This window comes from Oncorhynchus mykiss, chromosome 2 (genome assembly GCF_057628025.1).
Source record: "Oncorhynchus mykiss isolate SJ-2025 chromosome 2, ASM5762802v1, whole genome shotgun sequence".
Classification (NCBI taxonomy): Eukaryota; Metazoa; Chordata; class Actinopteri; order Salmoniformes; family Salmonidae; genus Oncorhynchus; species Oncorhynchus mykiss.
In genome coordinates this window covers 85591717-85613713 of record NC_143023.1, presented here as the reverse complement: position 1 = coordinate 85613713, position 21997 = coordinate 85591717, and the positions used below count along the sequence as shown (strand labels likewise).

General features: G+C 41.7%; 2 protein-coding genes across 3 annotated transcripts; one reads left to right on the top strand and one right to left on the bottom strand.

Annotated features, from left to right (window-relative positions):
• Positions 1–12: 12 nt before the first annotated feature.
• On the top strand, positions 13–14357 carry dennd11 (DENN domain containing 11). Of its 2 annotated transcripts, XM_021574752.3 has the most exons (9): positions 13–601; positions 1256–1355; positions 1478–1636; positions 4240–4396; positions 7107–7245; positions 7392–7523; positions 11107–11257; positions 11329–11397; positions 11492–14357. In XM_021574752.3, exons 1-9 carry the CDS (start codon positions 244–246, stop codon positions 11685–11687), a joined length of 1461 nt encoding a protein of 486 aa, XP_021430427.1. In that variant the 5' UTR covers positions 13–243; the 3' UTR covers positions 11688–14357. The 2 variants fall into 2 exon arrangements, with proteins under 2 accessions (XP_021430427.1, XP_090066836.1); XM_090210710.1 differs by lacking the exons at positions 13–601; positions 1256–1355; positions 1478–1636 and adding an exon at positions 1960–2646.
• agk (acylglycerol kinase) lies at positions 13990–20817 on the bottom strand. The gene is made up of 14 exons (XM_021574765.3): positions 20376–20817; positions 20099–20138; positions 19916–19995; positions 19686–19761; positions 19465–19590; positions 19242–19336; positions 19047–19116; positions 18827–18906; positions 18616–18673; positions 18381–18528; positions 18166–18263; positions 16713–16783; positions 15622–15706; positions 13990–15039 (listed from the first exon to the last, which is right to left on the bottom strand). Exons 1-14 carry the CDS (start codon positions 20483–20485, stop codon positions 14905–14907), a joined length of 1272 nt encoding a protein of 423 aa, XP_021430440.1. The 5' UTR covers positions 20486–20817; the 3' UTR covers positions 13990–14904.
• Between the last annotated feature and the right edge of the window lie 1180 nt (positions 20818–21997).

The window sequence follows — 21997 nt, the reverse complement described above, 5'->3', positions numbered from 1 at the left end:
CAAATATTGATCAATCCACGTGAGCGGAAGTGTGTGACATCATCACCAAAACACTGTGTGCGCTGGCACTGGAGCTGGCAGAAGACTATTTATCCGCGCATGTGACACGCTTACAAATAGCAAGAAAACGGCAGGGAGGAGTGAAACACATAAGGGTCTGTTGAAGCAGTAGCCTACTGACTTTATCTAGTGGAATTATTTTCTCCATAGTTCCGCGTTGTTCATCTCTATTTAGGAAGCAATATGGTCGAGCAGTCGGATCGCGCTCCACTGCTCGACTGGGAGGAGATTCCACCAAACGAACTGACCCAGGCGGTTCCCGCTCCAGCAAAAGAAAATGGATCGGAATCAAATCCGCCAGACGGCCGCTCTCTGGGTAGCACCGCGCTCGCCATCGGGTGGAACACTAGCTCTGGGGGTCCAGTAAGTGTAACAACCATTCCCAGCTTGAACAGGAGCCCTCACCTTGACTACCCTGGCCCATGGGGTGTTCCCAGCCCCATCCATGCCGACTCTAGAATATCTCTGAAAGAACGGCTGGGATGGGAGGAAAAGGACCAAATAGTGGCTGTGTTTGTGGTAACCTTTGACACAAGATCAGGTGAGCAAGAGCAATACAGTATGAATACAGTGTCATTTACCTTACTGGGCACAGTGGGGGACTGACTCATTCCATGGAAGTGCGCACACACTGAAAGATGACGTTGCAAGAAATGTCTACTGTTCTTTTCTTCCCGCTAGCTTTGCTTATCTACGCTATTCAAATATGAACCAATATGTAGAGACCCAAATCATTTGTGGTAAGCATTTGTTGAGCAGGGAAAGCAGTTCGTCAAATTATTAATTTCTTCTGCCATCGCAAGGTTCAATAAGCTCTCTTTATATGTGAATAATAAGAGTAATGCAGTAACCTACTGTTACATTACTTTCTAATTTGATAATTCGACCCCCCCCCCCCCCCCCTTGTACAGCTTGGATAATATTCTGGTTACTGCAAGCATCTCTTGACCTGGGGCAGTTTGTGTGTTCCTCTGTTACACCAGTATCACTAAGAAGGGAAAGCTTTCAGAGAGTCCTGGAAAACCAGTGTTACTACTTACCCTCCCCAACTTCCCTTTTATGGTACGCAGAGTTTTATAGTAAGATAGAATGTGTAAGGAAAAAACTGGGGACATGGTGGATGAATTTCATTCTCTCACAGTGAAGTGAACAGTATGGAAAATCAAGTGTATGTGTTTGTGTGTGTCAATGGCAGGTAACATGGTGGAATGGTGCTTACCCCAAGACGTGAATCTTGACGGAGTGGAATTCAAGTCAATGGCGAGCGGATCACACAGAATCGCCAAGGACTTCATGTAAGACTATTCCCCCAACTGAATGCACAGTGTTATTGGCAGAGGACCATCAGAACCCTATCAATAATCTGTACGATGTTGTATACATTCACTAGATTCATTCATGTCTTTCATTTTTGCAGATATTTCCGTAAAGGCTGCTACTTTGGGCTGGCTTGTTTTGCTAACATGCCTGTTGAGAGTGAATCGGAGAGAGGGGCGCGGATGAAATCTGTGGGTATTCTGTCTCCCTCTTACACCCTCCTATATCGCTACATGCACTTCCTGGAGAACCAGGTTAGGTAAGTACTTGTCTGGCTGTCTGTTTGTCTGTTTGTTAGTTAGGCTTGGGCAATACCCTAAGGATGCACAATATATCGGTGAACATATCGGAATCGGACGATATTAGCTAAAAATGCCGACATCGGCATTGGCCCGATTTTTCTAGTTTAACGCCGATGTGCAAAACTGATGTCAAAGCTGACGCGCATACCAATGTCTGCTGTGTGGATCGAGCAGTCAACAAGTCGAGCAGTCATTTGAAAGAGTAAGAACAAGTCAAAATCCATTAACGCCAAGATAATGGAATTCATTGCCCTTGACAATCAAACGTTTTCTGTCGTAGGTGATGTTGGCCATCGCCGACTGGTCGAGCACCGGTACACACTACCAAGTGAGCTATTTTTCAGATGTTGCCCTACCGGAGTTACACAGTAATAGCGTCACTGCTATTAGCTTCACGACTGACATTTGAACCGGTGATATCAGCCCCAGGAGCATGCTGACTCTGACAGCACAGTGGGTCATCAAGGATTTCTTACTGAAGAAAGTTGTATTGCATGCTCATCAATATGCTGGTTGTCATACCGCTGCTGCAATTTCAATGGCTTTTGAGAACATGTTTGAAACTTGGAAACATGAACATGCTAGTTCCATTCAAACAACTGGCTCGAGAAATTAGCTCATCAACTGTGCCTGCAGCAGACGTGATACCCTTTGTCATGGCATTGAAACGTCTGCTCAACAGAACTGCCAACAGACTGTGAACAAGCGATTCGGTGGCATTCTCTCTACTGTGTCGTCGCCATGCTTGATGCTAAGTACAAGGACCACTACTTCTATGCAGACAAGAAACAGGGTTTACGTAAAATGTTACATAGACAGATGGACACAGTGACGGACACAGTGACAGTGCGCACGGAGGAAGAGAGGCCACGGACAGAGAGTTGAAACTTCACTGCTTGATATGTATGATGAAATCCTGGTTGAGAATGAAATGACTGAACAAATGAACAACGAAACAGCACAGCAAGTAAGTGATAGAAATAGGTTTTGATTATGTTTTACTGGTAATGGGGACATACGTAAATGCCAACAAAATAACGTGTGTGTGTGTGTGTGTGTGATACAGCCTGGATTCGAACCAGGGACTGTAGTGATGCCTCTTGCACTGAGATGCAGTGCCTTAGACCTCTGCATCCGTGCGTGTGTTAACTATTTAACTGTACTAGAATGCTAACTGTAAAAGGCTGCTAAAATGTTAAATATTGGTTATCGATATCTGTTTTTTGGCAAGGAAAATATAGGATATCGGTATTGACCAAACATGTCATCGGTGCATCACAGGTATAAATGGTATATTTTGAAATACCGACAGTATGATTTTGAATACAGTATTTAAAATATATATATATATATATATATATATATATATATATATATATATATATATATATATATATATATATATATATATATATATATATATATATATATATATATATATATATATATATATATATATATATATATATATATATATATATATATATATATATATATATATATATATATAATATATATATATATATATAATATATATATATATATATATATATAATATATATATATATATATAAATATAATATATATATATATATATATGTATTTATTTATTTTTAATGGTAGCTATGCCACTGCTTCTACCTACATAGGTTAAGTACAACTATAAAAAAATCTAAGATGCTAAATAAATTATATCCAGCTCAGGGCTCCAGCTATTCATTTGGTTCGCTAACTTGCTAGCATCGGCCCGATGTCAAGATCAAGCTTCTTGGTTACAGAAGAGCCATTCAATTCCCTCCTGGATCAAGATCCCTGTTGCCTAAATTGTTTTGTGCGTAAATAAATAAATAATAATCATTAAATATATACATTTTAGAAATGGTGCCCCTTCTGTGCACATTCGGTAATATTGTATACCTTGGTATGGTACAGAAACGTTACGACGGTATGAATATTTGGATACCATTCAACCCTACTGTCTGGTCTGTCTGTCGCTCGCTCTCACTGTCTGTGTCACGGTCTGTCCATTCTCTCTCTTTGTCACTCTCTTTCTTATCCGTCCTGTTTCACATTTCACCCCTTATTTCCTTCCTCCTCTCCTTCGTCTGTATTTTCAGTCTCCTCATCTATTAAAAATAAGCCCTGAGTCAGTGCCACCACCGTCACTAGAAGCCATTTATATCACATGAAGTATTTGTATGTAATCATTGGAATGGAAGAAACCCAAACAGTTTCCCTCAGTAAATCTTGTCTTTATGCTTGAATCTTCAAACAGTATCTCTTATCTCATTAACTATGCATAAAGAAGTAACACATCCAGCTCATGGTAGAGGTGTATGCTTGGGGGGTTAATCTTGACTGTATACAGTACAGCTACTTTATGTGGATCCATTGAAAGTACTACTCCACTTCCAGTTCCCAGGGAGGGATTATCCCAGGTTTAATCCAATCAAACCATGCTGTAATGAGTCTTCGATAACAGTCTCTTTCTTACCAGTGTTATCACTGAGATGCCAACTGCAGTCAGCATATAGAAAGTGTATAGTGTCTCTCCATGCAGACACCAGCTCCAGTGCCCTGGCTCGTATTCTCCTCTGGAGGCCTTCTATGAAGATAAGAAAGCTGTGCTGCCCCCAGCAGGGAACGGCCTTGTCACTGCTTGTCCGACCAGTGCTTGGGTCCCAGCCATCAACCGCTGCATGCACCCAGAGATGAAGGTGAGCACCTATGGCCACCTGCACCAGTCACTAATGTTACTGTGTGGCTGTTGTTTGTGTTAGTTGTGGATAATTGGCAATTAAATGTTTTGGTTTAAGTGTGTTTGTTCATTTTGAGATATGTGATAACTTCAAATCAAACTTTATTTGTCACATGTGCCGAATACAACAAGTGTAGACCTTACTGTGAAATGCTTACTTACTAGCCGTTAACTAACAGTGCAGTTCAAAAAGAGTTAAGAATATATTTACGAAATGGTAGCACAATTCAATAACGAGGCTATATACAGGGGGTACCGGTACCAAGTCAGTGTGCGGGTGTACAGGTTAGTTGAGGTAATTTGTACATGTAGGTAGGGGTGAAGTGACTATGCATAGATAATAAACAGGAAGTAGCACCGGTGTACAAAACCAATGTGGGGATGGGGGTGTCAATTTTATGGGCTTTCCTCTGACACTGTCTTTTATATGTCCTGGATGGCAGGAAGCTTGGCCCCAGTGATGTACTGGGCCATACGCACTACCCTCTGTAGCGCCATACGGTCAGACCAAATATTTTCAGTCTCCTGAGGGGGAATAGGTTTTGTCGTGTCCTCTTAACGGCTGTCTTGGTGTGTTTGGACCATGATAGTTCGTTGGGGATGTAGACACCAAGGAACTTAACTCTCGACCTGCTCCACTACGGCCCTGTCGATGCTAACGCGGGCCTGTTTGGCCCACCTTTTCCTGTCGTCCACCATCAGCTCCTTTGTCTTGCTCACATTGAGGGAGAGGTTGTTGTCCTGGCACCACACTTCCAGTTCTCTGACCTCCTCCCTATAGGCTGTCTTATCGTTGTCGGCGATCAGGCCTACCACTGTTGACGTCAGCATACTTAATGATGGTGTTGGAGTTCACCCACAAGCAGTCGTGGGTGAACAGGGAGTACAGGAGGGGACTAAGTACACACCCCTGAGGGGCCCCAGTGTTGAGGATCACTTGGGGGCGGGCCATCAGGAAGTCCGGGATCCAGTTGCAGAGGGAGGTGTTTAGTCCCAGGGTCCTTAGCTTAGTGATGAGCTTCGTGGGCACTATGGTCTTGAACGCTGAACTGTAGTCAATGAACAGCATTCTCACATAGGTGTTCCTTTTGTCCAGGTGGGAAAGGGCAGTGTGGAGTGCGATTGAGATTGCATCAGCTGTGGATCTGTTGGCGGTATGTGAATTGGAGTGGGTCTAGGGTATCAGGGAGGATGCTGTTGATGTGAGCCATGACCAGCCTTTCAAAGCACTTCAAGGCTACTGACGTGAGTGCTATGGGGCAGTAATCACTTAGGCGGGTTACCTTCGCTTACTTGGGCACAGGGATTAGGGTGGTCTGCTTGAAACATGTTGGTGTTACAGACTCAGTCAGGGACAGGTTGAAATTGTCAGTGAAGACACTTGCCAGTTGGTCCACACATTCTTTGAGTACACGTCCTGGTAATCCGTCTGGCCCCGCGGCTTTGTGAATGTTGACCTGTTTAAAGGTCTTGCTCACATCGGCTACCGAGAGCGTAATAACACAGTCATCCAGAACAGCTGGTGTTCTCGTGCATGCTTCAGTGTTGCTTGCCTCGAAGCTAGCATAAAAGGCATTTGGCTTGTCTGGTAGGCTCGTGTCACTGGGCAGCTTGCGTCTGGGTTTCCCTTTGTTGTCTGTAATAGTTTTCAAGCCCTGCCACATCCGACAAGCATCAGAGCAGGTGTGGTGGGATTCAATCATAATCCTATATTGACGCTTTGCTTGTTTGATGGTTCTCCAGAGGGCATAATGGGATTTCTTATAAGCGTCTGGATTAGTGTCCCGCTCCTTGAAAGTGGCAGCTCTAGCCTTTTAGCTCGATGCGGATGTTGCCTTTAATCCATGGCTTCTGGTTGGGATATATGTACGGTCACTGTAGGTACAATGTCGTCGTTGCACTTATTGATGAAGCCAATGACTGAAGTGGTATACTCCTCAATGCCATTGGATGAATCCCGGAACATATTCCAGTCTGTGCTAGCAAAACAGTCCTGTTGCGTAGCATCCGGGTCATCTGACCAGTTGCATATTGAGCGAGTCACTGGTACTTCCTGCTTTAGATTTTGCTTATAAGCAGGAATCAGGAGGATAGAATTATGGTCAGATTTGCCAAAGGGAGTGTGGGGGAAGAGCTTTGTATTCATCTCTGTGTGTGGATTAAAGGTGGTCTAGAGGTTTTTCCCCCTCTGGTTGCACATGTGACAAGCTGGTAAAACTTTGGTTATTTCTGATTTAAGTTTTCCTGCATTTAAGTCCTCAGCCACTAGGAGCGCCGCTTCTGGATGAGCATTTTCTTGTTTGTTTATGGCCTTATCGAGTTGGTTGAGTGCGGTCTTAATGCCAGCATCGGTCTATGGTGGTAAATAGACGGCTACGAATAATATAGATAGTGTGGTCTACAGCTTATCATAAGATACACTACCTCAGGCGAGCAATACCTCTTTAAAATGAGACAATATTAGCACCAGCTGTTATTGACAAATAGACACACACCCCCACCCTTTCGTCTTACCAGACGTAGCTTCTTACCAGACGTAGCTTAAGACGAGGTGCTGTATGTCCATGTAACTCCTGATGTCAAGGAGAGATTTTGGTGAGCAAGCTTATCCAGACTGAAAATGCTTTACCGTATCAGACAGCCTGACAGTCTATCTCTGTCCCCTCCAGATCACCCACCCAGCCGGCTGCATGTCCCAGTTCATCCACTTCTTTGGGGAGCAGATCATGGTGCTGTGGAAGTTTGCCCTGCTCCGAAAACGAATCCTTATCTTCTCCCCACCACCTGTGGGTGTCGTGTGCTACAGGGGTGAGAGGGAGCAGCTGACACACACCCACACACAGTCACCTTTACAAACCCCCACATATTTGTTTTTCAGATTTTATTACAGAATTCTGTCACTGAGTACTCCTGTCTCTGTAGTGGTTTTTCATGTTGCTCTGTACTCCCCACAGTGTACTGCTGTTGCTCTCTGGCCAACATCTCTATACCTGGGATAGGTGTGTCTGTGCCTGAGTTCCGCCCCTTCTTCTACATCAATGTGGCAGACATTGCTGCCCTGGCAACAGAGATGTCATACGTGGCTTGTGAGTGTTTACCTGGGGCTTTTGAATCCACAGTTAATACACTGAACAAAAATATAAATGCAACATGTAAAGTGTTGGTTTCATGAGCTGAAATAAAATATCCCATACATTTTCCATACGCACAAAAAGCATATTTCTCTCAAATTGTGTGCACAAATATGTTTACATCTCTGTTACTGAGCATTTCTCCTTTGCCAAGATAATCCATCCACTTGACAAAATGTGGCATATCAAGAAACTGATTTTAAACAGCATGGTCGTTAAACTGAAATGTGCAATTTTGTCACACAACACAATGCCACAGATGTCTCAAGTTTTGATGGAGCGTGCAATTGGCATGCTGGCTGCAGGAATGTCCACCTGTTGCCAGATTTAATTTCTCTACAATAAGAAACCTCCAACGCCGTTTTAGAGAATTTGGCAGTACGTCCAACCACGTGTATGGCGGCGTTATGTGGGCAAGCGGTTTGCTGATGTGAACAGAGTGTCCCATGCTGGGGTTATGGTATGGGCAGGCATAAGCTATGGACAACGAACACAATTGCATTATATCGATGGCAACTTGAATGCCTAGAGATACAATAACGAGATCCTGAGACCCATTGTCGTGCCATTCATTTGCCGCCATCACCTTATGTTTCATTATGATAATGCACAGCCCCATGTTGCAAGGATCTGTACACAATTCCTGGAAGCTGAAAATGTCCCAATTTTTCCATGGCCTCCATATTCACCAGACATGTCACCCATTGAGCATGTTTGGTATGCTCTGGATCAACGTGTATGACAGTGTGTTCCAGTTCACGCCAATATCCAGCAACTTCACACAGTTATTGAAGAGGAGTGGGACAACATTCCACAAGCCACAATCAACAGCCTGATCAACTCTTTGCAAAGGACTATGTGTCACGCTGCATGAGGCAAATGGTAGCCACACTAGATACTGACTGGTTTTCTGTTCCATGCCCCTACTTTTTTTTTTAAGGTACACTACATGACAAAAAGTATGTGGACACCTGCTCGTCGAACATCTCATTCCAAAATCATGGGCATTGATATGGATTTGGTCCCCCCTTTTCGCGTTATAACAGTCTCCACTCTTTGAAGGCCGTCTACTAGATGTTGGAACATTGTGATTCCATTCAGCCACGAGCCTTAGTGAGATTGGGCACTGATGTTGGATGATTAGGCCTGGCTCGCAGTCGGCGTTCCAATTCATCCCAAAGGTGTTCGATTGGGTTGTGGTCAGGGCACTGTGTAGGCCAGTCAAGTTCTTCCACACCGATCTCAACAATCCATTTCTGTTTGGACCTCGCTTTGTGCACGGGGCATTGTCATGCTGGAACAGGAAAGGGCCTTCCTGAAACTGTTGCCACAAAGTTGTAAACACAGAATCGTCTAGAATGTCATTGTATGCTGTAGCATTAAGTTTCCCCTTCACTGGAACTAAGGGGCCTAGCCCAAACCATGAAAAACAGCCCCAGACCATTATTCCTCCTACACCAAACTTTACAGTTGGCACTATGCATTGGGGCAGGTAGCATTCTCCTGGCATCCGCCAAATACAGATTCATCTGTCGGACTGCCAGATGGTGAAGCGTGATTCATCAATCCAGAGAACACATTTCCACTGCTCCAGTGTCCAATGGCGGCGAGCTTCACACCACTCCAGCCTTTGCGTGACACTGCGCATGGTGAACTTAGGCTTTTGTGCAGCTGCTCATTATGCTCCTGATTAACAGTTTTTGTGCTGACGTTGCTTGCAGAGGCAGTTTGGAACTCCACATTGAAAGTCCCTGAGCTCTTAAGGCCATTCTACTGCCAATTTTTGTCTATGGAGATTGCATGGCTGTGTGCTCGATTTTATACACATGTCAGCAATGGGTGTGGCTGAAGTAGCCGAATCCACTAATTTGAAGTGGTCTCCACATACCTTTGTATATATAGTCAGGGTAGGTTACTTCCTAAAAGCAATCCGTTACTAGTTACTTTCCCAAATTTGTAATCAGTAACGTAACTTTTGGATTACCCAAACTCAGTAACGTAATTTGATTACTTTCAGTTACTTTTAGATTACTTTCCCCTTAAGATACATTTGTGTCTTCTTCTAATGCATGTTACCAATTAAATAACATCTATTGCAGGATTAATTAATGTTAAAGTTTACATAGCTGACTGTATATGGATGTCAAATTTGACTTTATGGGTTGGTTATGTAGGCTTCTTCTAACCCATCGCTTTTACTACATATAATACGATAAAATTATATCTTTACATTAAAAACCAAAGTGTATCAGAATTCCAATAAATGATATACCCCTTGATCTTCAAGAATATGAAATATGGAAGAATAGATTAGCCAAATTGTTTTACCTGAGCATAACCCCAAAATGAAGCACTTATTAGCCAGCCCTACTTTGTTTGTGAGTCAATAAGGACTGAGTGGGCTCATTGATTCGAGTTGAAAAAGAAATGCTGTGCTCATTGAATGGCATGCTTTGAGCACTACTGAAAAGTGCTATTTACATGTTAAAAATGAATGCCATATGCTGCATTTGCTATAGGCCTATTGTTTACTTTGTTATTGGTGACACTTTGATATCTTGATAATATGCAATGGTTTTTAAAGGCAAATCCACAGATAAAATGGTCACCCCACCTCTGTTTTGGTAAAAAAGCTGAGGGATGGGCCTGGAGAAATGTAACCACTCTCAGATAAATAGACAGAGCTATGGATGCAAGGACTGACCATCCATGATATCAACATTAATGTTTTAACCATGTTAGAGGCTTTACAGTGTTTTACATTTACAATGTTTACAAACGTTGGGGAAAAAACAAGTCCAAAAATGTATGTAGCAACTACAGATTTCCTCTTTAAGTCTATCAAAAGTGTGCGAGTTTGAGCATGTGTCCATTAGGCCTATGTTTTTATTTATTTTTTATCAGCACAAATTAGACTGAGCAATAAATGCCCCACTTTTATTCCATAGGCTGGGATTCAAGTTGGATAATCTTTGGATGCCGACAGCAGTGGCACCATTGGAAGACAAAGCTTAGACTGTAGCCGACAAAACCCTATTCCTGCTCTTTTCCCGCGATCCATCAAACACATTTGGTGTGTCATCATAGTGGTCTCTGACTTGTGGTCAGACGCTCAGGTGCAACAAATTTAAACTTGTGCCTTTTTTCAATGCTTATTTGGATGTCATTGAGAACAGAAGTGTCAAACATGTATTTTTCTTCTCGAACATCCTTTCTGAATTTAAAAGTAATCATCTAGTTTTTCAAAAGTATCTGTAATCTGATTACAATATTGTTGCTGGAAACGGATTACAGTTACCGGTTTTTGTATTCCCTTACATGTAGCGGATTACATGTAATCCGTTACTCCCCATCTGTGACCAACAGATGCATATCTGTATTCCTAGTCATGTGAAATCCATAGATTAAGGCCTAATGAATTTGTATGAACTGTAACTCAGTTCAATCTTTGAAATGATTGCATGTTGCGTTTATATTTTGGTTCACTATACATTATGCTAAGATTGATAAAGGTGTGTGTGTGTGTGTGTGTGTGTAGGTACGACAGAGAAGATCTTTGAGGAGAAGAAGGAGCTGTATGATGTGTATGTTGACAACCAGAATGTGAAGACACACAGAGATAGCCTTCAGCCACTACTCCGGCTGAATGGGGTGGACCGGGAGAAGTATAGGAAACTCAGCGAACAGAGGTACACAGAAACTGATAAATGGTGGAAGCCATTTTGAAGAGATGATGATGATTATGTTACTGTCTTTTCAGGCAACTGCTACTTTACACTCAGGAGGTGGATGGAGACTGCACATCAAATGAGGAGGACCTCTTTATCCTGTGAGTTTGTTTACACAACAGTATCTTTTGGTTGGGCTCAATCTGGAGTGTTTATCAAACTTTCTTACAGAATGTCCTCTGTTCTCTCCGCTAGATTTTTCATGGAGCAGAATAACCGTATCTTCCAGACTCTATCGGAGGTGGCGGCGAGTGCGGACCCCACCCTGACGGCAGAGCACGTGAGGGCCATGGGGCTGGACCCTCAGGCAGACCGCACTTTCCTGGTGGACCTGCTGGAGCTCTATGGCATTGATGCCATGCTGGTCATCGATAACCCCTGCTGCCCCTGAGCCCTGTGTGGCCTGTGCTCCTCTCTCCTTGTCCCCTGAATACACTGCCTCCTACTCTTCGTCCCCTGGCCTCCTGCCCAGTCAAATGCCTGCAGATTTCTCTTGGTCTCTCGCCATGCTCCGGGATACAGCCATCTTTGGCCAGTGTTAACTTAGAGACAGCTCACTTGGCCAATTGGGCCACGATAATAGACACTGCCTGGACTCTGCAGTTCTCTTGCTAAAGTCCGTTTCACATTCAACAACCACTCGTCTTGTTTGTCTTTTCGCTTGGCATCTGTTCTCTTCTCACTTGGATTTCTGCTTGGATCACCAGCCCTAGTCACTGGAAGTGGAAGTTCCATGGAACCTTTGATCAATGTGCCTCGTTGTACTGCTCCCAATACTATGGAGCACTGCTGACTTTGACCAACAGCGCCATGTATCTACAGTAGCATCCTGTTTGGGGATGGATAATCGATTGTTCCTCTCACTTGGAACCTTAACTCCAAATTCAGCCATGGCACCAAGCCCTTTTTTCTTACGTCTTTACAGAGGATTCTACCTAACCATGTATAGTGTAATACTAAATATTCATGTGATTGTCAGGGCTTTTATTTTATGGATCTAAATCCTTCTGCTGAATAACTTTACCATGATGTTGTTTCCCAAACTTCTACATCAGGTTTGCTAGAGCTGAGAGTAAAGTGTTTTCACTCGGATTTCCTCTTAAAAAGCAAATTGTTGCTGAAGTTGATCAAACTTGTATTTTTCAGAATGAAAAAGGGGAGCAATGTGAATATTTGTGTGTTTGATAAAAGTCAATAATCAAGAAAGATTCACACATCAAGACTAATTCCATGAATCTGCTTCACATAAACAAGAAGACCTCTTTTGGTTCAAATAGGAATACAGTGTTTTTCATGATGTCAGCTAATCATACACATTAAAAGGGAAAGACGAGTCATGCCAGATGTATTTATTTGATATAATGCCCTCATCCAAGGAGGTATTTATTATGGAGCTGAGGTTGAATATTTGTTAAATACTGTAACATTTCATTAGACTGCACATGTTTGTCTGACTTGGTCCAATGCTGACACCCATACAGGCAGACTCCAGTCACTTATGTTTTTCTTGTTCCCTGGTCACATTGCACATGTGTATGGTGACTTTTGGATAATGTTTTGTGTAGTGTTTTATCAAATTTAGACGTTTTAAAATTGTGAACCTGAAACTTAAATGAATGTGTTTCTATGACACTAACTTATCATGAATGCTGCACCACACCACAACCTCTGTACTCTTGTTTTATGACCACATGATTATGGGTCAACTTGTTTGTGTTCTGATTTAATGGCCCAATGTCAGCAGAGACACTATTACTAAAAGTGCAGTCAGTGATGTAACAGTCTGTCTGCCTCGGAGCCAGCAGGAAGCTTTGTGTGTTGTGTACTTCAAACTGTACAGCCCATTTATCAATGAGATTTGTTGCAGATTAAATTAGATCCACGGGTGGTCTATGAGAGGGCAGATACAACTTTCTTTCTTGTTGGAGCTTGTCAGCTGCAGGAAGGAGATCGTTGTGCCCGTCACTGTTACAATGACTCCATTTGTATGCTTGAGGTTCACAGAGGGAATACTCCCCTCTCTGCACAGACAGACAGACCCTGATATAGGATACATTTAGATTTTTATCAAAATAAGATAACATGGACAGGGGAACTTGATCATAGATCAGCACTCCTACTGTGAGACCCTTTTTGAAAACAGGCCCTGGAGATGTTCTTTTGTTCAATAGTCCTGGGTGACTGATTTAAATCAATGTATGAAGCAGTCATCCAATAGATGTGAGTTCAATGACGCATCAAATAGTTTGTATGAAGACTGCGAACTGCTTTCATTGGGTTCGACTGGTCAGTAGTTGTCGGCAATAGTGGCACTGTTCATTGAGGTTTAGCTGGGGACAGTTATGTCCTTCAGTGAGTTATAAAGCCTAATTAGTGGGTAATCTTTGTGTTAAGTGCAGGCACTCAATTAAGACCACAGGAAGAGGCATAGATGAAATGTTTTAGATTTTAAACACTTCCAACTACTTTATCAACATGTCAATTGACACTACTGATATTGGTGTTTGGTAATCTGATTAAATGTAGTTCACACCCATGTTGACTTAGCCCCTTTTCCCTTCTGTTTGTTTTGACCTGTCCCACCCTGTTCTTTTCAGCACATCCTGGGCATGCAACTGTTTGTTTTACAGGTGTATCATGTAAACGTAGTAGAAAATGCACACGACACACAAATAAATGTATCAAATGCCTTCTTTGTGGAAATTGTTCAGACCTGTACCAGCATTGGCTCATTTGAATTTATTTGTACAGTATGTCACCCCACTGAATGTCAACAGAAAGCTTAATCTGTATTACTGAGGCACTAATATGCTTCAAGTACTTTAACTCATATAGCTAACTGTTAATCCTTGATCACAGCAACTGTAATGTAAACCTATATTTAAAACATTGGTTAACTACACAGCTACATCCAGTACCTGTACTACTATTAAACAAGGAAAGAGACTTTAGTGATGAATACACATTTAGTAACTTGATCGCATGAGCCACTCTTGTTTTCAAGCTGGTGACATTACACAGTACTGCCACTATAAAACAATAAAACATTGGTTTTCTCTGATACTTGTTGGATTGTATTTGTGATAAGTGTTGCCAAGGGAGAGTGATTCTCATACCAATGTATCATCTTATCATAGAGTACTGTACATGGAGGACAGTCTGCACTTTTCATTGGTTTTAAAAAGTGACAGAACTGTGTGCATCATAACTGAATTATTGAATAAGACTCTTATTACACATTTAGCAATACATGACAATATACAATAGTAAACCAGTCAGTTACGCCAATAGTCCTGCCGAGCAGACTTCTAAGCTAATTGGTTTGAAAATAGAAACCAAAATGCTTGGTCCTTGTTACTGCATCATATTGTCATCTTCCATAATTGTGAAAATATTTCAACTGAACATGTCAATGTACTGTAACAATGAGACCTCACTGTAGACTGGTCCAGCTGTGTGTTATGGCTGTTTAAGGACATACTCCAGAAATAAAGAAAAACACACCCAGATACAGTAGAGGTATAGTCCCAGTACAGCCACTAATGACCCCTAGCCTTGACCCTCCTCCCTATTTCTGTGTCCTGCATATGGTCACTGCAGCGCTTCCCTTACAGGACTTGTGTGAGGAGCTGCTCTCTGCGTTCAGCGCTGCAGAAGAAGCGCAGTTTCCGTGGCAACAGCCTCACCTCCACCGACATAGCCTCGTACTCCTCGTTGTCGATGTTGTAGAAGCCAGCACCTTCCTGTGGGAGAGGAAATGGGACAGGACAGTAGGGAGAGGTCATGGAGCAAAAAGAATATCGCACACATACTAAAATAAACCAATTTATACAAGAATACATGTCATTTGTTTAAAGGTTGTAATTATCAAAGACCGTAATGCATCTTGTCCAATGATTTATGTAAACCTTGGATAGCTGATGCAATGTTTTGGTCATTGATAGGCTTTGAAGCCATATTGTCAGCCATATTGACACTCCACAGTAAGAATAAGAATGAATGGAATTCTACAGTATTTAAATTAAATGTTTCAAGGTATTTAAGTATTTTTTGTTGTAGTGGGGACAGAAATGATAGTTTAAGGAATTTGGTTTAAAATAATTGTTCATTTTTATGTTTAGCTCACAATATAATGCATTCTTCTAAATGAAGGTGTCTGTAAAAAAATACATGTGGCAAAAAGATATGCAGACATTAAGAAATGCATTTCCATAGCTTCCAAAATCTTTTCATAACGGTGGGGAAGTGCCAAGATGGATGCACGGTGGCTCATTGGTCTCGTCTCTGAAATGTATAGGCTTAAGACAGATGAGGGAGTATTAGACCTCGGGCAGATTGAGTCGACATGCACTAGCCTCCAGCTTCAGTGATTGTCTTGTGAATGCAGTTGAGTCCGCCGCTTTCTTCTCTCTGCAATGCAGAAAATGCAACAGCCTTGACACATGCTACATGAGTAAGCAATAATTTATTTTACTCAGGTATTACACTAATAATGTGAGAAAGTACAGTACCAGTCCAAAGGTTGGACACCAACTCATTCAAGGGTTTCTTTATTTTAACATTATAGAATAATAGTGAAGACATCAAAACTATGAAATAACACATATGGAATCATGTAGTAACCAAAAAAAGTGCCAAACAAATCAAAATATATTTTATATGAGATTCTTCCAAGTAGCCACACTTTGCCTTGATGACAGCTTCTCTCACCCAGCTTCATGGAATACATTTCAATTAACAGGTGTGCCTTGTTAAAAGTTAATTTGTGGAATTTATTTTCTTCTTAATGCGTTTGAGCCAATCAGTTATGTTGGGGTGGTATACAGATGACAGCCCTATTTGGTAAAAGACCAAGTCCATATTATGACAAGAACAGCATGGCTACCACAGCTTTCTGCAGCGATACACCATCCCATCTGGTTTGGGATTAGTGGAACTATCATTTGTTTTTCAACCGGACAATGACCCAAAACATCTCCAGGCTGTTTAAGGGCATTTGACCAAGGAGAGTGATGGAGTGCTGCATCAGATGACCTGGCCTAAACGATCACCTGACCTCAACCCAATTGAGATGGTTTGGGATGAGTTGGACCGCAGAGTGAAAGAAAAGCAGACAACAAGTGCTCAGCGAATGTGGGAACTCCTTCATGACGCTTGGAAAAGCATTCCAGGTGAAGCTGGCTGAATGCCAAGCGTGTGCAAAGCTGTCATCAAGGCAAAGGGTGGCTATTTGAAGAATCTATATTTTAATTTGTTTAACACATTTTTGGTTACTGCATGATTCCATGTGTGTTATTTCATAGTTTTGATGTCTTCACTATTATTCTACAATGTAGAAAATAGTACAAATAAAGAAAAACCCTTGAATGAGGAGGTGTCCAAATGTTGACTGGTACTGTAAATCTCCACAACTTACCCAACAGTGATAAAATCTCCCACAGTGAAGGAGTCCGGCTCCACACACACCAGCAGGGAGTCATCAATACGCTGAAGGACAAACAAGACAACAGGCAGTTTAAACATCCTGTCACTTTTGTTTTAGTAGTAAAAAAAAAAAAATCTATATATATAGTGGGGCAAAAAAGTATTTAGTCAGCCACCAATTGTCCAAGTTCTCCCACTTAAAAATACGAGAGGCCTGTCATTTTCATCATAGGTACACTTCAACTATGACAGACAAAAGGAGAAAAAAAAATCCAGAAAATCACATTATAGGATTTTTAATGAATTTATTTGCAAATTATGGTGGAAAATAAGTATTTGGTCACCTACAAACAAGCAAGATTTCTGGCTCTCACAGACCTGTAACTTCTTCTTTAAGAGAATCCTCTGTCCTCCACTCGTTACCTGTATTAATGGCACCTGTTTGAACTTGTTATCAGTATAAAAGACACCTGTCCACAACCTCAAACAGTCACACTCCAAACTCCACTATGGCCAAGACCAAAGAGCTGTCAAAGGACACCAGAAGCAAAATTGTAGACCTGCATCAGGCTGGGAAGACTGAATCTGCAATAGGTAAGCAGCTTGGTTTGAAGAAATCAACTGTGGGAGCAATTATTAGGAAATGGAAGACATACAAGACCACTGATAATCTCCCTCGATCTGGGGCTCCACGCAAGATCTCACCCCATGGGGTCAAAATGATCACAAGAACAGTGAGCAAAAATCCCAGAACCACATGGGGGGGACCTAGTGAATGACCTGCAGAGAGCTGGGACCAAAGTAACAAAGCCTACCATCAGTAACACACTACGCCGCCAGGGACTCAAATCCTGCAGTGCCAGACGTGTCCCCCTGCTTAAGCCAGTACATGTCCAGGCCCGTCTGAAGTTTGCTAGAGAGCATTTGGATGATCCAGAAGAAGATTGGGAGAATGTCATATGGTCAGATGAAACCAAAATATAACTTTTTGGTAAAAACTCAACTCGTCGTGTTTGGAGGACAAAGAATGCTGAGTTGCATCCAAAGAACACCATACCTACTGTGAAGCATGGGGGTGGAAACATCATGCTTTGGGGCTGTTTTTCTGCAAAGGGACCAGGACGACTGATCGGTGTAAAGGAAAGAATGGGGCCATGTATCGTGAGATTTTGAGTGAAAATATAACAAAGCATTGAGATGAACTTTTGTTATTGACCAAATACTTATTTTCCACCATAATTTGCAAATAAATTCATTAAAAATCCTACAATGTGATTTTCTGGATTTTTTCCCCCTCATTTTGTCTGTCATAGTTGAAGTGTACCTATGATGAAAATTACAGGCCTCTCATCTTTTTAAGTGGGAGAACTTGCACAATTCGTGGCTGACTAAATACTTTTTTGCCCCACTGTATATATATTAAAAAATAAATAAAATGTGCTGACCGTCTGGACAGGGTTTTTGTTCTGAGTTTGGATTGACAGCTCCAAAGTAGACAGCGTTCTCTCATCCCACCTCTCTGGCTCCTCCACTTTGGGAGACTCTGCACAAACAGAAAACCAATGCCAATCATGCTTTGTTAAATAGAAGATACACAAGGACATTTAAAGGGTGTTATGTACAGACATACAAACAAACACTAACACAAATATAGTGTTACCTGGAATAGGTGGGTACCAGTAATTTTTCAATCTGCGGGCAATGCGGTACATTAGGTTGGGGCGCTGGGGCTTTTGTTCCGGCAGGTCAGGAGGGCGAAGGGTCGGGGCTATGTAGGACACAGATGCCTCGTGAACCTGGGGCCATTCCTGGCAGATACAAGAAGACAGCATGGTACCAATGCATGGAGGAACGGCAGACCATGGACTTTGAATGGAAACAGTCATGTTTCTCACCCGTAACGTACTGAACCAATGAGCTGCTTTTATCTTCAATGGGCCAAGGTACCAATATCTAAGATAGAAAGCACAGCAATATGAGAAATGTATTTTTAGAGAAGAAACACAACTTCATATTATTTTAATGTAATGCACGTAAAAGTATAATATGTGGGAAACGTGTTTACCATAAGCTCTGAAGTTTGACTAGTAATTGTGAGGTTCTTACTTTTTGATGGTGGAAGCCACATCTCTGAAAGCCCCCCACCGTAGACCAATCAGGGCGAACACTGGCTGTTCCTTCTCTCCCTGGATACATAAAACCAGAAACACAATACCATTTTTTATCTTGCTCTCAATGGAGTTATGGTTATTCAATGTCGATTTAAGGTAATATCAGTTTGTGTCATCTTGACCCCTCCCTGAATCCCAGACCCTTCTAGTCTCACCTTGATTTGCAGCACATCCAGAGGTACCGTTTCTCCTTGCAGGATAGACAATGTCGCTGATGTGATGTGTCTAAAAACAAGAAGCAATATGGATGACAAAAAGATTGGAGGATATTTTAGGACACTAACGACAAGATGATGGTATAGGTCTGTATCTGAATGAACAAGAGTGCAGTGTTTCAATGGGATACTTACTTCACCTGATTGTCACTGAGGATGTGCAGACTCTCACTCAGGGAATTGTGGGAGCCCAGTGGGATAAATCCTATGGGGGTTTTACTGAACGACTCCTGGGTTTGAGAAACACCCATAGGACTGGGTAGTTAGAGACAGCTTAGCTAAAACAGTATTACAAAACACTTATAACATACAATTAGTAAAACAAGGATTATACAACAGTCAATGCTACACAACTTACATGATCAGCCCTCCGCAGCAAGCCAGTGATAACCTCCTGCAGAGTGCCATCCCCTCCAGCCACAATCAGCATGTCTGTTTGCTCCATCAGCTCCATCAATTTCTTTGCTTGGCCCTCATAGTCTGTCTGTAAGAGAGAAGACACATGTACAGGGTTACACTGTGTAGAACTATAAACTATAAGGCCTTAGATGCCATGGGGAAACAAAATTGTAAGCCTACCTTTACTAGTGTTACCTCCATACCAGCCAGGTGTAATATAGGCGCAGCATTCTTCTCAAATAAGTTGTTGGCTTTCCTATGATCAGAGAGAATTGCAAGAGTACAGCAAGACAAATTAGTCAAACACAAATTACAATATAAAAGGGAAATGGCTGTGGTGCAATAAGCAGGATCTCATGCTTATTCTCTTTGCTTAACTTTAGAGAATGTGCCGATTATCTCTTACTTACCCCCTACAAGCTGCTGGGTTTAGAATGACTGTGGCTTTCTTCAGCTGTTCCTGGGGTGATATCTGCTGACGTCCAAATTCCTGCAATTGAGAATGGAGTATTTTGTATTAGAGAGGAAAACAGTAAATTCAAGTGCAGAATCCTTGAATGCAGACACATAGTATACAATAAGCCATGTCTCACCCTTGCCGCCAGACAAGCATCTCTTCGTAGCAGATTATCGCTGTGAATAAAATACAAAATAAAAAAAATGTATTGACAAAGAAAACGACTGATTAAAATACATCCTCCTATTATTCAATGTTGTTGGATTTCAAATCACAAAAACCGTTCTGTAAGACCTTGATGATTCCTCAATGGCTACCAATTCCTGTGTGCGTGCTCAATGATATTAATGCTAGTGATGATCTGTACTTGATCTAACAACCATACCGGTAATTCTGAAGGAAACGTTACGCACCAGTGTTTACCATACAACCAGTGTCCACCGTATGATAGGGCACACGCAGCGACTGTGGACTTCTTCCAATGATTCCGCAGAGTTACAAATACTTTCACAACCCGAGCCATTATCGACACTATCAGAAAATCCGTTTAAAAACGCTATGTATCATCTGTGTAAGCATAACAATTAATGTCCTTTCCCTGTCAGAAGCATTTTGCATGTGACACATTGGTGCAGCTATCTTAATAGTCTTATGAAACAAACACTTTCAGTATTAGTTCCGGTTGAGTTTCATTAAACATGTTATGAAATAAGTTCTCCCGTAACATACCAACAATAACAAAAATAAGGGACATTTACTAATTGATAATGGTACACAATTTCAAGAAACAAGTAATCGTCATTAGCTCAGAGCTTATTGACGAAACACTACATTTCCCATACACTAGCTGAGGTCTAAAAAGAACACCTCGCCCGAAGAATAGTCTAAAAAAAAGATATATGTTTTATTACTTTGCCACTGCATTTTTAAAATATCAATGGTCACATTATATACTGAATAATATAATGGCTGGTGAACAGAAGAGATATGTAATCAAATATTTTTTTAAACGTTAATTATTGTATTTTTACTCTGGCGCTAAGCCAGGGCCAATTCTCTAGAATTCGACATCAACATGGTGGCGCAGATGGCGGGAAATTCGGGTATGGGTTTCATTTCAAATAATACAGCAGTGAGAGGTTGTTTATGGCTATTTACAACACAATCCATATTTGTTTACAAGAGCACTTTAATTCTATATAACACTGTGTCAAGTTCAGACAGGAGGAACGCTAGCCAATGTTAGCCAATCGTTACAATAACGTACGTTTTTATTTATTTCACCTTTATTTAACCAGGTAAGCTAGTTGAGAACAAGTTCTCATTTACAACTGCGACCTGGCCAAGATACAGCATAGCAGTGTGAACAGACAACAACACAGTTACACATGGAGTAAACAATAAACAAGTCAATAACACAGTAGAAAAAAAGAAAAAAGAGTCTATATACATTGTGTGCAAAAGGCATGAGGGGGTAGGCGAATAATTACAATTTTGCAGATTAACACTGGAGTGATAAATGATCAGATGTTCTATATATGTGCAGGTAGAGATACTGGTGTACAAAAGAGCAGAAAAGTAAATAAATAAAAACAGAATGGGGATGAGGTAGGTAAATTGGGTGGGCTATATACCGATGGACTATGTACAGCTGCAGCGATCGTTAGCTGCTCAGATAGCAGATGTTTAAAGTTAGCAGATGTTTAAAGTTTTTTTTTTTTTTTGCAATTCGTTCCAGTCACAGGCAGCAGATAACTGGAAGGAAAGGCGGCCAAATGAGGTGTTGGCTTTAGGGATGATCAGTGAGATACACCTGCTGGAGCGCGTGCTACGGGTGGGTGTTGCCATCGTGACCAGTGAACTGAGATAAGGCGGAGCTTTACCTAGCATGGCCTTGTAGATGACCTGGAGCCAGTGGGTCTGGCGACGAATATGTAACCAGGGCCAGCCGACTAGAGCATACAGGTCGCAGTGGTGGGTGGTATAAGGTGCTTTAGTAACAAAATGGATGGCACTGTGATAAACTGCATCCAGT